Raw genomic sequence first — 18673 nt, forward strand, 5'->3', positions numbered from 1 at the left:
TGCGCACATAAATGTCTTTACGGCTCCACAAAGGTCCGACTGTTACAAACATGTGATGATGATGGTTTTGGAGGATTTTCTCCGCAGCAGCTCCATAAACTGCGCCTCTGCTTTATGAGCCAGGGAATGAATGCATTTACTTCGTGACTTTCTGCTGCTCAGTGCTTCTCGGAGGAACATCAGAGCTGTGGCTGAACCGCACGGTTACGCAGGCCTGGCCCCCGGGGGACAGCAGAGGAGGGGCCAAACTGGAGCGGAGGCGGGGCGCACGGTGCTACGGCTGAGTGGAAAGAAAGTGGAAAGTGAAAAATACCTGAATGGACAGCCTGGATTAAGTAAGTAGTCATTTTTCTGTGGAAAACGTCTTGAAATGCAAGTGATGGTGGTGGTTATGGGCACATGTGCGCTGCGGACGGAGAGGGAAGGATTCGGGGCGCCGGAGATCTCCGGTTTTCCCAAACAATAGTCGGGAAGACGCGATGGTCGTCTTTTTTTGAATCCGCAGGGAAGTTTAGGACCCTAATCGGCCCCATTGTTGTTCTCACCGAGGCCACGTAGTCCTCTGGACCGATTTTAACCGTGGGAGGAAGAGTGTTGTCTTTACATGTTACTTGAGAATAAAAAAGGGTTCGGACAGTGATGCGCCTGGAAGGAAACCGCGCGTCCAGGTTGATTGTAGGCCAAAGGATCTGAATTTTCTCCTCCAGTGAAGGACTGGTGGGAATGTGAGTGCGTCCATTCATTTACCGTGAGGGCGACCTGCTTGGAAAAGGAAAAAGGGGAGAAAGCGAACAAACATTTGGATAATTTGGCATCAGGACACGACCAGTGGGGCCTGGGAGTCTCCCATTGTCCTGCCTTTCCAAAACAGCCTGCGTTCTCGTTTTGTAGGTCGCACAACTCTTTATATTCGGCCGGACTGCGCCCGGCTCCTCGCAGTAAGTTCGTCCTTTGTGCATGTGGAATATGAGTGAATTATTGATGCAGCTTCACCCTGGATCCATGCGTCCATATCGATTTCTGTCCGCTGTTCGGATGTTCAGAGTGAAATGTTCCTGCAGCAGGAACAGGCCCTGGTTACCTCCGCTCCCCTGAAGACTCCTTCAGCCAAACTCTTCATTTTACAGTGGAAGTGAGGCTCATGTGCCCACTCTGCGTGAAAACCTGCATAATGCTGTAAATGTGATGTGCCACGACGCGAAGCAACACGGGCTCAATGTAAACTAGGTCTGATCGACGTGTCCCAGCGATAAAACCAGGACCTAAACCTAAAGTAGCTGTAAGTGGTATTGAAGCAGGTCAGGAAATCCCAGATATGTACAGCAGGTTTGTGTTGACACATGTTGGACAGTCTGTGGGTTTGGGCTCAATACGTTAAAGAAATAATTCATTCTGTTTATAACATGGAGCCTAAACCAACCGTTTCTTATGAATCAGTGAAATGTCAGACAGGAGTTTAAGTTCCCATCTCAGCCTCACTGTCTATTTTGGTCTGGTTTAAAGGCAGAAAGTGAAACAATAAGAAAGTGCTGGCTGTGTTTGTCTCTATTCAGTGTGTGGCCTTAAAACTGAAGCAGTCAGTAAAATGTTCTTTTAGATGCTTATTGGGGAGAAAACTTCCTAGTTCCCCACAGATCCAATCTGACATGAACAGGACTGAAGGAATAATTGTAGTTGGCTGGTTCCAAACACAGAAAATCTGAAAAAAATGGCTCGAGTTCTGAAATGTGGGTGTGAGGTTTACTAAAGTCTCGTTGCCTGCAGCTTAGAAATACTCCATGTACGTCGAGATGAGAAATATCACGTGTGAGAAGCTGCAGTGAGCATGTACACGAGGTCTTGGCTCTGTTTAAAGGACTTTTCAATGATTAGTTGTTGAAGTTGTTGTTTCCTCTTCATCATTAGACGAAGTGACTTGTTGCAGCTCTGGTGCAAACATAAACTAAGAGATCAGCCTCAATTTAGGTCCAGTCAGTTCCAGTGAAAACTGCACTTCATCTGGTATCAGCAGGACACTTCCTCAGGGTTTCAAATAATCTGCCTGCACTTTGTTTTGGTGAGAGCAGAAGCTTTGAAACCTGGACAGATCTAACTGGAAACAAGCACAGTGCCTGGACGCACTGGAGGCAGGAATAGGAAAATGTTGGCTTGGGATTTAAAGGGATTGATGACCAAACATTTAAATGTTTAGAGCTGGATCCGTTAATTAAGAATGAATGAGCTTGTTCAGAGTCAGTATTTGCTGTTTGTGATTAATAGAAAAGCTTTAGCTTTGGGTTTTAACAAGAAAACAGTGATTTATTATTATTTCTTTCTTTCTGTGGAGCCTGTGATGGATGTTTTACTGCTTTCTGACAACCAGGAATCACTTATCAGCTGATTAATTGATAACAACATTAAAGTGTGGTGATCAAAGCGTTGGCTTGTTTTGAGACCAGCCAGACGAGTCTGAACCACATCAGTCTCCTTTCAGCTCATTGAGCCACTTCCTGCTTCTGCAGCTCCGTGTTGATATGCAGGCAGAGTGGAAGCAGGGGTGTCTTTGAATCAGTGAGCAGAGGACAGGCCTGTTGATTCAACCACACCCTGTTACACACACACACACACACACACACACACACACACACACACACTCACACACTCACACACTCACACACTCACACACCTGCTCGAGTTTGCTGGCCATGTGTACGAAGGCTGACAGTAGCAGTTGTCTTGTTTTTGCTGGGTTTTCTGATGCTGCCACAGGGAGCAGTGGGTGGTGGTGAGCCCTGAGCGTGTGTGTGGCCCTGGGACACTGATGAGCCTCTTCCCCTGCTGCAGCCTGGGTGTGTGCACGCTTATTTTCACAGTTGGTATATCAGGCCTCAAATGGCTGTTGAATGGAGCTGGTCATTTCAGAGACGCCCAGATTACTTTTCCACCCTGACAGCTGCAGCCTCCACACCAGCAGCTCCCAGTGTTTGGTGACAGCTTGATTTCTTTTTGCCTCTGGGAAAAATAGAGGCTGTAAAATCTCACATCTGCTTGTTTTAAGCGTCTTGTGATTCCATCTGCAGAACTCCTGATTCAGTTTGGTTGGTTTTATCAGTTATAACTTCATATCTCATGTTTTCTTTTTTGAGTCGCAGGAACTTATTTACCTTTTTAGATTTAAAAAACATCATCTGCGTCATTTTAGATTGGAAGACCACACATATAGGGAAACCAGAAAGATTATTACAGAAGGCATCGTCCAGAATAGTGCTGGATGGATAAAGATGAGCTGAAACTCTCAGGCAGGTGAAACGTTTTAAAACTACAGTAATGTTTTGATAGTTAACTAAAATAATACAAGTATTTTTAAACTGGAAGAGTTTTTCTCTTAAAGAAAACAAACCTAAAGTCTTAAATACTTCAGTTTAACGTGCAGTGGCTTTAATGGATCTTCCTCTAAATAAAATCTATTCAAAAACAAAAGTATTATTTAGGTTTAGAATATCTGCTCAAACAGTAAACAGTACTAAGTATTTGACGTTTTATAATACTCTGTTATAACTTCAGCTAGAGGCTTGTTTATGGTGCCTATAGAAGAAATGTGTGCAGAAAGATCCCATTTGTATTGAAAAAGGTAAATAAAATATTTGCTTTGGTTAAAGTTAGGTGTGCTCATTCAGTGAGTGGGGTAATAGTGGAGGACATTGATCTTTATAGAACATGACATATAGGATACAATTGCAAACGTATAAAAACACTCATCCTTGCTTCCAGTTAATGATGTGAAATGGTTTTACACTCCTTTTGGCGAAGCCGTAAAACCGTCCAGCCGTGGAACTACTGTAAGGCCTGAAGCCCGAAAACATCAAACTGTTTAATCCGAGACCACACACGTGCACCGATTGCTGCTCTGCTGTTGGCTTCTCTGTTGATTTCAGCCCAGAGTGAAGTGAACAAGGGTCAGTTTCTTTTTTTAGAGCTCAGGCTCCTGTTTGGAAGCACAGTGCAGAGAAACGAGGGGGGTGGGGGGAGAAAAACCCTGAAATAACCTGAAGAATCACACTACTGTTCGTTTAACAATGGCCGCCCAGGAACAATGGCTGAGAAGGATGAAAAGAACTTCAGCTTTTGTGTTGAAGAAACAGATCAAAAAGTACAGTCAGTGACAGGTTATGATTTTACTGAAAAGGCTGGAGCTCCCACTTGTTTACGGATATACTTCTATAGTCTTGGGTGTTAATTTAGCGTTAACGTTGATGTCCTGGCCAGGTTCATTAAGTAGGCCATAGGACACTGGGATGAATAGGAAACCTAATCCATCTCAGCACTGGACCACACCTTTGTGGATCAAGTGTTTTGTCATATTCTCTCTAACAGGCTGAGAGACAGATGGGCTGATTTCACAGAGGGGCCAATGAAACCACAGAGGAATATAAATGTGGACCCACAGTGTGAAGGCATCTGACACTTCTATTTATCAATGTTTAGATTAAACTTTCAATTTGGCCAGAACTCTATAACATTTCAGACATTGTGGGGCCTGTATTTTATCAGAAAACTGTTTTAATTACAATAATTAGTGTAACTGCTAGAACACTGGTTCAGTTTAAATACATGTTTAGCCAGTCAGTCATCAGAAAATCCAGTTCAAACTTTGCGTCCAGAGTCGGGGCAGGCATGCAGCATAAATCAAAATACGACAAATTTATAGGTCACATTTACTGTTAGAGTAAATGATCAATTTAGGTGGTATCATGCAGCCCTGCTAGGCTACGGCAGGTGAGAGTGGCTCATCAGCTCTTTTGCTCTATTCATGCACTGCTTTAAAGAAAACCCAAACCCGAGAAAACGGTTTTGTGTTTGTAGCGTGTGGAGAAACTGAGGTGTCATGATGTGGTGTTAATGTGCCAGCAGAGAAAGGTGTCATCCATCTGAAAGCATGAGAACAGGAAGGGCTCTGCAAATGAAGACTTCTCCATCTGTAATACCAAATATACCACTGTAACCTTTCTAACATTAGGATACCATTCACTTCTGGTTTTCCGGTGTTTGATAATTTGGGATTAATCATTTGAACCAGCTTTTAGTGAATGTCACTCCCTAACCAGGATCCCTGTTTTTTACTTGAGTAAAACCTGGAGCTTGAAGTCTCTAACCTGGGATTTGCCTGAAATTGCAGAATGACCTCTGTTTGTTTTTGCATGACCCCTCCACTCACACTCGGCTGAAATGTCTCTGCACACAAAATATTTCTGAATCTAATCTGATAAACTGCTGAATTTAAGGACTTTGCCTTTCAAATTCAAAAGTCGCTGCAGTGTTTGCTTTGGATATGAGCTGGAGAATCTACGCGACTGTGTCTGTGAAGCTTATAAAGCCGTCCAGTGTTGCAGAGGGAACCGACAGATATATCAAACTTATGTAAACAATGTATAAATATCTAGACTTGCATTATTTTGTATGTTTGTCATAGAAGTTGCACGCAGCTGGAATTACCCCTCCCCTTCATTTTGGAATAATGCTTTGCTTTGAAATATGATAGGTGCCGCTGTAATGGCTTAATTATTATTTTTTAGGATGGCGGGCTAAACAGCATAAGAGCACTGATGAGCTCAGATTGTTATTTTGGCCGGCAGCTGTGTCTGTTGGGGCAGGTTCCAGCTAAATGCCTATAGCCATTAGATAAAACATTGTTTAGATTTAGTCTGCTGCTCCTCTGCTAACATGTGGTTTGTCTGGGGCTGTTGGAGTCTCCACTTATTGCCCACAGACTTTTCACTTAAATCTGCTCCTGCACATAAATCCGTGCTTGGGAAGGACAGATTCCGAGTATATTTTTAACGCTCCTCATTATGTACATAATCAAAAGCATGAATTTGCTCATGTCAGTAGGTTTTCTGTTCTTTTATAGGGAAACCCACATCAGCACTACGCATAAGAACCTCATTCCTCTGCCATTAGTGAAGGTAGAAGGTCCCAGTGACACATCAGGAAGAGGCTTCTGTGGTTTGGAATTACTGTGTAGATTTTATACATGGCTGCAGGGCTGTGAAATTGTCTATGGTCTGCATTTTGGGACCATTTCCCCCTAAGGGGAAGCTGTGGGTTAGACAGAAATCCCACAGACAGATTGGCTGTTGTACAGTGTGTAGCTTGAAGGGAAGTGGATCTGAAACAATACGACACTGATGGAGCATAAAAGCCACATGAAGTTAATTCAGGACGCTGTAAAGGCAGTGATGGCAGCTGACGGCCCTCTGCATTTCACACAGACGTCCAATCAAAGCTGGCGAGCCCCACCCTGCCTTTATCAGTTAACCAGCATATGACAGGCCAACATCCGTCATGCCAGGACTTTTATTTGGGTGATTTTTCGCCAGAGTGGCAAGAGGGTGGTGTGAGGTCAGGTTTCCATGGCAACTGTCAACCTCCAATCCCCCCTCCAGCCAAACACCCTCTTTCATTACCATGGCAGCAGAGAGGCCCTGTTTCCCGGGGGACGAGGGGAGCGCGGGGTGGAATGTGAGATGGCGAGAGGGGAGGGAGAGGGCAAACAAGTTTGGTGAAAACACAGTAATCCAATATGGCCGCCTTTGTGTCTGAGCTAACCGCGGCTAAAGCTGGCTCCTCAGTGAGAGCAGATACAGTCGTGTGATGATTAACCTCTGCTGAGACCCGGAAAGACCTGATATAAGAACACAGACCTGAGACTAAAGCCTCAGTTCACTGGGTTAATGTGTGTTAGTGTCACTTGCTCAAAGGTCCATGGCACTTAATGTGCCGGGATGAGAGGTTCGAGTCCCACAGGAGGCAACAGCCTCGCACATAGACTCTTAAATTAGTCATTTCACATCAGTTCTGTACAGTCAAATGACTGATATACATGTTCACCTGGTATGAAACCTGATACTAATCCTGCTAATCTTCCAGGGCCTATAATCTTGTGCTGATGTGTCTTTAAGTCGGACAATTTTCATACTTTCATCATTCAAAGCTTGTTGATATTTTCTCATGGTCCTATTCCTGAAAGCTGAGTTTACAGTTGAAGGCTATATATTCCTGGCATTATTTAGCTGTAACCCTGACAAAACTGGCTCAAACCACCTCCAGGCTTTAAGAAATAAACTTTATAAAGATCAGAAATGGCAAATTTTCAACAGTTTAATAGTGACTGAAATGGTATAACTGGGCAATAATTAATAAAAAAAGATGCAGTAAATGTAAATTAATCTGATGATCCTGTCTTAACTTTTTTGAAGATTAAGGAATTGCATTAGCTTTTGAGATGGGATGTGTAATATTTCTTCCTGAGGTAATGTCAGGAGCAAAAAGCATCATCTATCTAAAGTTTATTATGTTAGTTAAGATTTGCCACCATAAGTTGTTGGTCATAGCAGAACCTGCAGAGCTGAGTCAACAAAAGTTTGTGTGAGTTAAAGTTTTCATTTGTTAGAGGAGGATTGTGTCATTTCTTCTTTCCAAGGTGAAGCTTTAAAAGGTTACATTCCTTATGTGACATCTTTGAAACATGCATGTTTCATATGGAGGCTGTTTCCAAATGATGATTATCTCGTAGTTTATACCAAGACCAGGATGTGTGATATGAGAAGGAAGTGTTTGCCAAGTTTACAGTAGTCTCTGGGGACCCTGGAGCGAATCCATCTAGATGGTCTGGTGTGATAGCAGTTAAGAAAAATAGCTCGAACTGAAAAAAGCATATGAGCAGGCCTCTGTGTTTCTAGTGAAGTCCATCCAGTTAACAAGTTTCAACTGATGAGTGTTGAGTCACTCAGTGCTGTGTGACCGCACAGGGCACCGCTATAATGGAAAACAGAGGGATGTGATCTACAGCAGATACTCATGTTTCCCAAAATCTTAACCACTGCTGTTTCTTTTCATCTCTTCCAGCTCACGACCACCTCAGCTCCTCCGCGCTGCGACCCTCCTTCCTGCCATCCTCTCCCACCCCTCTTCTCCTTCTCTCTGTAGCCTCCCCCACTCTCCCGTCTCCCTTCTCCTGCTCCCTCGTCATCAGCCTCCAAGATAGATTCCCTCAGGAGTAAGGTTGACCTGCTCAAGCTGCCCCTGGCTCTCTCCACCAAGTCCATCTCCGAGCGTAAGAGCCAGCTGGGAGGAGTCGGCGAGCATCGCGGTGCAGGGGGAGGAGGTGGGGCTCGTAAAGCCCGCTCACCGCCGACCCGAGACATGGACAACGAGTCGCAGTACTCGGGCTACTCATACAAGTCCTCCCACTCCCGAAGCTCCCGCAAGCACAGGTGGGTTACACAGCTACCTCATATAACTCACCGTGGTCTGTCTTTTCTTGGCATTTTGTTTTAGTTTGATAAATTGATGTTGTTTCACTACTTTTTATGCTTGTTTCCTCTTATTGTCATCTAAGGGGAATCAAAGGAAATAATACATGTACAGCTTGAACTCTCTAACTAACCCCAGGCCTTTTAAATTTAAAGTGTTTGCTAAGTTCCTAGTTTTGGTACTTTCAGACTTAGTCATTTACATGTATGCATCCACAGCAACAACACAAACATAAACAGATCTACATCTCTTTGAATAAGAGGCTCAGGTCTGTCAACAGATCCTCTCAGCATTTTCCAAATAAATAAGGCAAATAAAGAAACCATGTGAAAACTCACCTGCTGCACCTCCTCTAACCCTGTACGTTATTGTGCTGCGCCAGGGATCGGAGGGACCGCCACCGCTCTAAGAGCCGAGACAGCAGCAGTCGCGGAGACAAATCGGTCACGATCCAGACTCCTGGAGAGCCGCTGCTCGATGCGGAGTCGACCCGTGGAGACGACAGGGTCAGTCACAACTTTGTTCTACTGACGACATCACCAGGATGCTGCTGTTTCTTTGTAAAGTCTTTGGTGCCTCAGCTCCTTTAGCAGCTGCTTTGATTGCTATAATACTTCCAGTTGTGTTCTGCATGTCATTACCAGAGTTACAGTTCTCATCACACTGGAGCTTTTCATGCCAGAATATTATGCTATTTTTTTTCCTTTTTTTTAAATCATGGAGAAATGTTTAAATGAGGTTAATCTCAGTACTTGGGTTACAGATCTGATACTTCAACCTCAACCTTATTGCTGCTTTTGTTCTTATTAAAATCTGTTAATTCCCTTTATGATTTTCTGTTTGCTTGTACACTTGGATCCATTTAGAGAACATTATTCTCTCAGCTGTGTTCTGTGTAGGAGCTGTCAGTCACTTGATTTCAATCTGTCTGTTCTGTCAGTCGCTGGGGAAGAGCAGGTGTTGACATTTGTGTCCGGGTCTTAAAATATGGAGGATGCTTTCTTTTAATTGAAGAGACATGTTTCACAGAGGAGCCCGAGGAGACGTGTTTATTCCTAGATGCAGTGAAGAGGCGTTTGTTTTTAAGCTTAGCCGACCTGTCGCCCTGCTGGGTCACATGGATGCGAGTGGTGACATGAAGCCTGAGGGGCCAGTTCCTTTGATAACGTCATGGAATATTTTAGGGACTTATCTAATATGTCCCAGAATTTATTTTCAGAAAGCAGGAAATTATCTGGAATTATTTCTTCTATATTTAGCCTGGAGTGTTTTTAAAATTGGTTTGTTACTTTGTGTGAACTGAAAATAGCCTATAACACACATCAACCTTTAGTTGCTTCTCCTTGCCTGACAGGATGATAACTGGGGAGAGACCACCACTGTCGTCACCGGCACCTCAGAGCACAGCATCTCCAACGAGGACCTGACCCGCGTCTCCAAAGATCTGGAGGAGTCGACCCCGCTGGAATGCAAGCGCTTTGTGGGCCCGGCTCTGGGAGGTCTTCTAAGCTTCTTCGCTCTGGTCACGCCTTTAGCCTTTCTCATCCTCCCACAAGTCTTGTGGCGTGACGCTTTAGAGCCCTGCGGTACCCCATGTGAAGGCCTCTACGTCTCCCTGGCCTTCAAGCTCCTGGTCCTGCTCATCTCCTCCTGGGCACTGTTCCTCCGCCCTCCTCGCGCCACTCTCCCCCGCTTCTTCGTCTTTCGCTGCCTATTGATGGTGCTGGTGTTCCTCTTTGTGGCATCATACTGGTTGTTTTACGGTGTGCGGGTGCTGGAGCCCAGAGAGCGGGACTACAGGGGGATCGTGGAGTACGCCGCCTCGCTGGTCGACGCCCTGCTCTTCATCCAGTACCTGGCTCTGGTGCTGCTGGAGGTCCGACACCTGCAGCCGGCTTTCTGTCTTAAGGTGGTCCGGAGCACAGACGGAGCCAGTAAGTTCTACAACGTGGGCCACCTGAGGTTAGTGTGACTGAAACTGGTCAACAGTATGACAGGTTCTTATTTAGTCTATTGGTCACTAAAAACATGATATTTCTGTCTGTGTGCCGTCCATCGCTTTATGTATTGATGATTTCTTGCTCTTCATGCCTGATTCTGTTTTAAATAATTACAGAAATTATTCATTAACAGATTTTCTCAGATTATTACAGCTTTAGAATGATTTTAATGCTGTAAGTTGTTTGAGATAATCCTGGTGACGTCTGAATTGTTTTTATTTTGAACCAATTACTTGTTCCATTTCCGTGTGTCCTAATTGGAGCATTTGGAACACCAGGTGGTGTTTTTCAAACATGTATTTTTACATTGATTTAAAGGACAGTTAGACCTGCATCACATACTGTACCAGTAATTACAAAGTCCTGGTCTGAATGAAGTTTAATATTCTAAACGATTCAAACTTTCTCCGTTCTGCTGTTGCTACAGAATGAATATATGCTGAGCTCTTAATTCTGAATTTAAATGTTCAGTAATACATAAATTAGAGAAACAAGAAGTGGGTAAAATATCTGAAAACAGTCTCTGGTTAGGTTTGGAAATGACAAAACTACTGAGTATTGTCGTTGTCTGTGTGACTATAACCTGTAGTGTGTCCTCAGCAGCTGTATTTACTGTGGCAGTGATGGTCGTCACTCTGTGTTGTAGTATCCAGCGGGCAGCCGTCTGGGTGTTGGACCATTATTACAGCGACTTCCCTGTCTACAACCCTGCCCTGTTCAACCTGCCCAAGTCCATCCTGTCCAAGAAGATGACCGGCTTCAAGGTGTACTCCCTGGATGGTAAATACAGCCTCGTCTCAGCTCTGACGCCTGTTGTTGGACACATGCAGTGACATGTGGCGAGGTTGAAATTAATACTCAGATCTGCATTACGTTGATTTTTCCTGGAACCTACCTCACTGTGAGATTTCAGTTGTGATCATTGTTTCTCTTGCTCCCACTTGAATATGAGCATCAACTAAATACCTGAAATGCAAATCCACTGATTCCTCCTGACTACTGCATGTGCTGTCTTGTAGAAAACACCACCAACAACTCAACAGGCCAGTCCCGGGCCATGATAGCAGCTGCTGCCAGGAGGAGAGACAATTCTCACAATGAGTATTACTACGAGGAGGCCGAGATGGACCGCAGGATCCGCAAACGCAAGGCCAGGTCAGAGAAGTGACAGATGAGACAGTGTTCACATGAGCCAGACAACAACAATACGGTTAATATGTAAAACTGTGCCTGTTGCTGCCTCTTCAGGTTGGTCGTAGCAGTGGAAGAGGCCTTCACTCACATCAAACGCCTCCACGAGGACGAGGTCGCGTCGTCGCCCAAACACCCGAGGGAGGTGATGGATCCTCGGGAGGCGGCTCAGGCCATCTTCGCCCCGATGGCCCGAGCCATGCAGAAATATCTGAGAACAACCAGGCAGCAGGCCTTCCACAGCATGGAGAGCATCCTCACACACCTGCAGTTCTGCATCACACACAACATGACGCCCAAGGTGAGAAGATGAAAATTGCAAATATATGCAAGATGTGGTATCATGTGATATAATTGTTTAGACATGCTCATTACATTCATGTCTACAATAACTTTTTTTTTTCAAAAACAAACTACACTGCAGCTTAAAACAACTCAAGCTGCTGAAAAACACCACAGTGACTTAAGACCAACCCAAAGCACAAACAAACAGTAAAACTCCTGGGCCCGTATTCATCGAGCTTCTTAGACTCCTCAGAGAGCTCCTGTCTTAGCCTAACACGTCCTAGCTGGGAGTCCTACACTAAAAGTGATTTGGGAAACTTCTCAGTGCAACTCTGAGCAAGGAAAGTACAAAAACCGTTTAATTGGCTCATGATCGATCTGTGTTTGGAGAATATTTCTTCTTTCCACTATTTTGTCCTCTGCTAAAGAAACTCTTAAGCCTCTTAAAAGTCCTCCCCTCTACTCTTAACAGTTTTTACCTTAGGAGCTGTTTTTAGGGCTGAGATGATTCATGATCATTTGTATCTTTACTAAGATTTTGTCCTAAATTTAAGGGGAAATTCTGAAAAAACATCATAATTCTAAGAATTTTCTTAGAAATTCGTCACTAGGAGCAACTTTTAGGCTTAGGAAGCTTTGTGAATACGGGCCCTGATGATCGGAGGAGAAAAGGACAGTGTCCAGTTTTTGCAGTAGTTAATATAATAACTGTCCTCTGATCAAACTTAAACTCTAAACACTAAACACTTAAACTCTAAACATTGGTTAGACTTTAACTATTGATACAGTAACAAAAATCCTATTAGGTATAAAAATAGTTTACAGTGCTTATATCATAACTAATCTTATGTGTTCTCCCTGTCAGGCTTTCCTTGAGCGGTACCTCACCCCTGGCCCCACCATGCAGTACCAGCAGCAGAACGGCAGGGGGCGCCAGTGGACCCTGGTGAGCGAGGAGCCGGTGACCTCGGCCCTGCGTCAGGGGTTGGTTTTCTCCCTGCGGCGCCTGGACTTCTCCCTGGTGGTCACCGTGACGCCGCTGCCTTTCCTGCGGCTCGGTGAAGAGTTCATCGACCCAAAGAGCCACAAGTTCGTCCTGAGGCTGCAGTCGGAGACTTCGGTGTGAAGACACCGTCTGTCGTGTCTTGCTTCTCCCCTCGCTTTCCTCTCTTTTCCCTGTGGCATCACTGATGTGGCAGCACACGTGGAGGCCATGTGGTCCGTACTCGTCCCATTATTTCCCTGTTCTGTGACAAAGAAATTCAAGCGGGGGAGTGCCACGTTTCCCACGCCCTGTCATGATTTCTGATCAACACAGATGCTCTGATATCAAACTGTGATCAGCTCAACGATTGTCTAAACCTGGAAAAAAATGGATGCCTTGACTTTTTCTTTTTCTGTGTTAAGTTCTTTACAACACATTGTAAAAAAAACTTCTTGTCTTTTTGGTTCTTCTTTAGCTGAAACCACTGGACGATTTTACTGTGCCCGCTCTACACCATTACATCACTTCTGTCAGTTCCTCTGTCTTAAACCACAGCAACCGGAGCTCCGTCGTAACGCAGGTGTACCACTGCCTTTCGGTTCCCTCCTGTACTGTTTTGTCTAAGATGACGAAGACTGTTGTTATATTAGAGGGTGTGACTTTTATTACTCACAGAATGTAGCATTATATGCATTGAATTAACACATTGCTTTTCAATAATGTCTTTTTATCTGACTGTCAAGGAAAATGGGCGTACATTCCTACATTGTTACTCCAGATTCTGTTTGTTCACATTGTCTAAATATGCAGCTGTAGTTTTATTCCACACTGGCATTTTTATTAATGATGTTATGGTTTTTACAGGAAGTCTAATTGAAGAACCCATTAACTCCTGGTGTTAACCTGAAAGCTCTAAGGGTGTAGAAGTGTAAACCTGGTGATATTCCTAATTTTTCTTCCAAATTCCCAAAACCAAGTCCATTCCCTCCTACTGAAAAGGTCTTTAAACACAGCTCTAAATATGTCTTTACATTTCTTTAAAGCCTCAGTAACAGAGCAGGACCCTGAGAGGTAACGAGGTCTTTACTGGGAACTATTTTTTTTTAGTTGCTGACTCATTCACACATGTCGATGTTCGTGCTGCTGTCAATGTGTGGCTTCGTCTTTTAGACGATTTAAGTACGTCTCCTAGACTTTACTAAGGTAGAAGAGGAAACAGCTGAGAGGCATCGCACTCTCCTGCTCACACAAGGCCGCTAGTTAACATGTGATCTAAATTTCATATTTAGGTCAGGACCCATCTCCATTGTTATTGAGAAGAGGCGTACAAGAGGCAAAACACATGCCCATGATGGGAAATAAGTGACTAATAGATAAAATTTAAACTGACTCCTCCCCAAGCAGACGAGATGGCAGATTCACACAAAAGTTGCTGCAGTTTGACCTCACATTGGAGCTTGTACAGCAGCACGGTGTTTGTTTACTTCCATCGTGTAGAAACCATGCATCTGCAAAATACCAACTTTATAAGCAACGAACAATGATCCCTTTTTTCACTTTTGTAACAGTTTGACTTTTAGTGCCAAATTTGAAGATACACCCTTTTCTCTGGACAGTGCTGATATTAAGATCAGATCATGTGTGCAGAATTGACACAGTGCAAAGGGTGATGTTTTTATATTGTTTAATACCAGGGGTAAATGGGTCGGTTCCACACTTTAAGGATTATCTATACTCGACAGGCAGCTGCAGTGAAACTGTGAGCTCAGTTGTTTTGGTTTTACTTTTTTCTACAAGAGATCTCAAACCAGACGTGTGATTGTAACTCCTCACTGCAGCTCCTCTGCAGCAGTAGCGACTCACCGCCTCGCCTTGTGCCACAAGCTGAAACGAGCAGTGAACACACTGCCTCCATCCTTTACTCAGCCTTAACTCTCCAGATGTGGAGGAGCAGCATCAGGCCACATCTGTCCTCATACTGACTCCTCTCATTCCAGGCCCTGAAACTTACTGTAAAACGCTGAAACTCGCCTGATGTTGAGACTTGAGCCGCTCTGTTGTACCTACCTACAGGATGTTGAGCCACGACATGACTGTTTGCTTTTTCCAGTGAAAATGTGGTTTTAAAAAGCCCTTTACATTTCTAAAAAACATCCAAATACCAGGTCCAATGTGTATGAGAGTTCTTGAGTGATCAAAATGCAGATGCTTTTTTTTAAAACATGCATGCCAGAGTTATTTCAGCCTCTGAAACTTTTTATAATGACTTGTTTTCTATGATTTTTTTTAAGGTGCCTAAGTTATAATGATGCAATTTTCTGAATGTTTTCACTTTTGAAAAACAAGTGGCTTGTACAAAAAAATGTAGATTTGTTCTGTATTTTCCCGCATTTGGTAACTGTAGCTTGTATAGTGTGTTAGGCATTTCTCATTATTAAACCATTTATTCCTTAAAAGTCTTTTTCTGTCGCTTGTTTTGAATCTTGGGAAGCTGAGGGTAGAGAAGCTGTCTTTAAGAATGGAAGATGAAGATGAACATGCCTGCTCTGCATGTACAGTATGTGCAGAAAATGACTGTCTGTTTTTACATGTTGTTTCCCAGACAGTTTCTAGTTGTTGCAGTAAAGTTTCTGTTCCCACTAACAGTTATGAAAGCACAGTTGCACTGGATTTTAGCAATTTTCGCTTAAGAGAAGCAGGGTGTTTTTTCACAAGAGTTTTAGAGGAACTTCTGTGAAGAGAGGATGGCAGTGTGGTAGGCGTGTGGTTTCACAGCTTAAGAACGGACAGAGAGCCCCGGACTTCCTGCTTGCTGCTCACAGAACTCATCTCAGTGTATTTTTTTTGTTTTTTTTTAAGAGACCTGGCTGACATCCGACGCGGGAGCAGCAAAACAGACCCTTTATCTTAAGCACCAGTTGACTGGTAAGATGGAGCATACGTTGCTCATGGCCTCCTTTCTGATGATCACCTGTGCTCGTGAAGATTAGACCATGTCATTTCTGTGAGCTCTTTTGCAAAGATCGTTAAAGCGCCTGTAGAAAAATCTCTGTGAACGAAACGCTGCCAGATGCTGTTTGTTGTTGATGATGTGTTTTCTGTGTGCAGAGGCCTTTGGAGACATGTTCGTATGTTATATCCTGGATGGGATTTTAATCCTCTACGGCATCATCCTCACAGTGTTGTACTGCAGACTGAAGGTAAGACACACACACACACACACACACACACACACCCCACGATGTTCGATGTTATGAAGTGTAAAACTTTCTTATGGTTGTATAAACAAAAACACTGGATGCTCACAAAAATGGGCTTTTGTTCACTCAATCAACATTTTATCTAAAACATGGAACATATCTACTACGTATATATATATTATTGTTTTAACTTTAAATGGCTTCCTCTAATGTTCATTGCGTGACTGCATGTAAAAAACTTAATATCCTCTTTTAAATTTTCCAGTGTCACACACTTGTGATCAATATTATCTGACTCATGTGAGATTTTGGATTTACTTTTGACAGATGAGTCCATCCAGCGACACGTCTGCCAGTCACCCTCAGGTACTATTAACATTTTATTCATTGTCATGAAAAGTTAAAAAATAATTCAAAGTTTGGATTTAGTCATTTAGAAAAGTTGTGTTAACGCATTTTCCTTTGTGATATTTTGGATTCAAATGCAGCAGTTCTGCTTTTAAGGTGACTTCTGTCATTTCCTGTAAGCTTGAGCTGACCACCAACCTACATTGTTTTAAAACATTGTACAGTCACAGTTTCCACCAGTGTTTTGTCACACAACACACACAACAGTGTGTCAGTTCCCACTTCCTGCTAATTATTCTGTGAGCAGAATAACTTTGAATTTACTATAAAAAATGAGAATGAAATAATGTGGCTCACATTCAGAAGTGGAACTAGCACATACTCAGCACTATCACACTTAAACATGCTTGTTGCTTAAGTGCACTTCTTAATTTCTTTGAACTGTTTCCATCCCTCAGAAGCAGCCTGCTGATGGAGGCATCTATGCGGTGAGACTTCTTATTCTAATGTTTAAAAAGACTTTAAAAATGGCACATGATGGAAAAGTGACAGCTTACCACACAGCCACTGGTGGAGGCCTTTTTCTTTTTTCATCCACCTACCTGGCTGTCAGAAATCACATTGAACATTTCCTTTAGAGAGTGGAAAACTGTTGTTTTGTAGAAATGTATTGTTGTGTTTTGATTCAGGTGTTTTAACCTCTCAATATTTTGTCTGTGTGCGTGTGCGTGTGTGTGCGTGTGCGTGTGTGTGTGTGTGTGTGTGTGTGTGTGTGTGTGTGTGTGTGTGCGCGCATGTGTGTGTGTGTCCTGCAGGGCCTGACTGCTCACACTAGCGACACATACGAGTCCATCAGAATGGATAAAAAGCCGATTGTGTGATGAAAGAAGACTGTCCAGAGAAGATGCTCAGCACAAAAGCACGTTGAATCTTTTAAAGCTTTATACTGTATTTTATATTGGGCTGTCCTATGTCGGGCCTGTGCATTCAGTTTCTATATATAGATTTTCTTCCTTTTTTTGTAAAATAATTAGACTTTATTCTTACAGTTTCTGTAATGCGTGCATAACATGTTTAAACAACTAAATGTATTTAACAGTTGACTAATATATGCTATATCAGTGAGTCCACTGCATGTCAGTATGTGTTTCACAGCAGGTTTTACTCAAGATACAAAAAAAAAACAGAAGTTTAAATTTATCTTTTATTTCTGTTCAAGTGTTCCCTTTCTTGTTAAGGACCGCCTTCACTTCACGTGAAAGAAAGAAAAAGTTAAAAATGGCACAATTTTCTAAAGCCCAACTTAACATCTTCAAATTGGGTCCAAAGCCCAAGGAGATTCTTACGTCTAGAAAGCTGAAATTAGGTACGTTTTTGTTTTTTAACATTATTTTTCAGTTGGTCAGTAATTGACTAAACTCCACTCATACACTTGATTTTGTTATATAAATAGCTATAAAAATAAAATAGTGTTTTAACAGGACTTAGATTTTTATGGTGATGAAGTTAATTTGGTTCAGTTTTGATTGAATTTTGGTTTGAAACAGAAGGTTAGTTCAAATATGATAGTTTTGTTTTAACAAGTGTAATGTCTGTTTTTAAAAAGTACAAAAAAATGCAATTTACTTTTTACATGTATTAAAGAAACCAGTAATGTTCTAACATCACATGCAATTTGTTAATTTTGTTCATCTAAACTTAGTTTTAACCAAAAGTAATTTGAATCTGTAAGATCAATTTTACAGTGCACCAGAATCAAAGAAGTTCATAGCATTAAATTTGGGCATCAAGACAGTAAATGCACCATCTATTTTCATGTCTGAGAAATGTCACTTAAAAAAAAAAAGGCAAAACTAAAATATAAATAACAGCTGCACCACCTGGAGGCAATCGCACACTTTGATTACAAAAGCCCATTTCATTCTACCAGACGAACGTCAGCCAAACTCTCACCTGCTGATGTCATGGGCACATAACTGCAAATGAATTCATAATAGATTCATCAGTCTGCCCTCTCTGGCTCTGCATCATCCTCCCTGAGGCTCTTCCCAACAACACAAGAAACACACTCACAGAGGCTGCAACCATTGCATCATATCCACTTTCACATGTGAAATAAAAAAATAAAAGACCAAATGGTAGGTGAGAGTAATATTTCCGCCCAGCAGTAATGAACGTGTGTGTCTGAAGGCACCCTTTTGGCTTTTGTGTTCGCTACTGCTGCTGTTTTATGTGCATCAGCAAACAAACAGCTGGGACTTCAGCACAATGAACTGAAGCATTAAACTGAAACAGAGAGCAGCAGGGATGTTTACACTTTGGAGACGTGGAAACCTGTGCTGCAGGTTTCTGTTACTGTGGGGCCTATAGCA

At 42.8% G+C, this 18673-nt stretch overlaps 2 protein-coding genes and 1 long non-coding RNA gene across 3 annotated transcripts; 2 read left to right on the forward strand and 1 right to left on the reverse strand.

The window, feature by feature from the left end:
• Positions 1-182: 182 nt before the first annotated feature.
• LOC113134560 (vang-like protein 2) lies at positions 183-15161 on the forward strand. The gene is made up of 8 exons (XM_026314005.1): positions 183-335; positions 7885-8252; positions 8675-8798; positions 9647-10254; positions 10939-11072; positions 11312-11447; positions 11541-11784; positions 12634-15161. Exons 2-8 carry the CDS (start codon positions 8182-8184, stop codon positions 12892-12894), a joined length of 1578 nt encoding a protein of 525 aa, XP_026169790.1. The 5' UTR covers positions 183-335; positions 7885-8181; the 3' UTR covers positions 12895-15161.
• LOC117152738 (uncharacterized) lies at positions 10657-12792 on the reverse strand. Its single transcript, XR_004463265.1, has 2 exons — positions 12657-12792; positions 10657-11756 (listed from the first exon to the last, which is right to left on the reverse strand). It is a non-coding gene; the product is annotated as an uncharacterized LOC117152738 (long non-coding RNA).
• On the forward strand, positions 14454-17968 carry fcer1gl (Fc receptor, IgE, high affinity I, gamma polypeptide like). The gene is made up of 6 exons (XM_026313416.1): positions 14454-14457; positions 15613-15678; positions 15862-15953; positions 16281-16319; positions 16760-16789; positions 17117-17968. The coding sequence occupies exons 1-6, from the start codon at positions 14454-14456 to the stop codon at positions 17180-17182; spliced, it is 297 nt and encodes a 98-aa protein (XP_026169201.1). The 3' UTR covers positions 17183-17968.
• The last annotated feature ends 705 nt before the right edge of the window (positions 17969-18673 follow it).

Source organism: Mastacembelus armatus, chromosome 17 (genome assembly GCF_900324485.2).
Source record: "Mastacembelus armatus chromosome 17, fMasArm1.2, whole genome shotgun sequence".
Lineage (NCBI taxonomy): Eukaryota > Metazoa > Chordata > Actinopteri > Synbranchiformes > Mastacembelidae > Mastacembelus > Mastacembelus armatus.

Excerpts from the sequence above, each read along its gene's own strand:
- LOC113134560 (XM_026314005.1), top strand. The coding sequence starts at position 8,182 with ATGGACAACGAGTCGCAGTACTCGGGCTACTCATACAAGTCCTCCCAC. Across the intron at positions 8,253-8,674 it reads CGAAGCTCCCGCAAGCACAG|GGATCGGAGGGACCGCCACC; the intron begins GTGGGTTACACA and ends GTGCTGCGCCAG. Across the intron at positions 11,448-11,540 it reads ATCCGCAAACGCAAGGCCAG|GTTGGTCGTAGCAGTGGAAG; the intron begins GTCAGAGAAGTG and ends CTGCCTCTTCAG.
- fcer1gl (XM_026313416.1), top strand. Across the intron at positions 15,679-15,861 it reads TCTTAAGCACCAGTTGACTG|AGGCCTTTGGAGACATGTTC; the intron begins GTAAGATGGAGC and ends TTCTGTGTGCAG. Across the intron at positions 15,954-16,280 it reads TGTTGTACTGCAGACTGAAG|ATGAGTCCATCCAGCGACAC; the intron begins GTAAGACACACA and ends TACTTTTGACAG.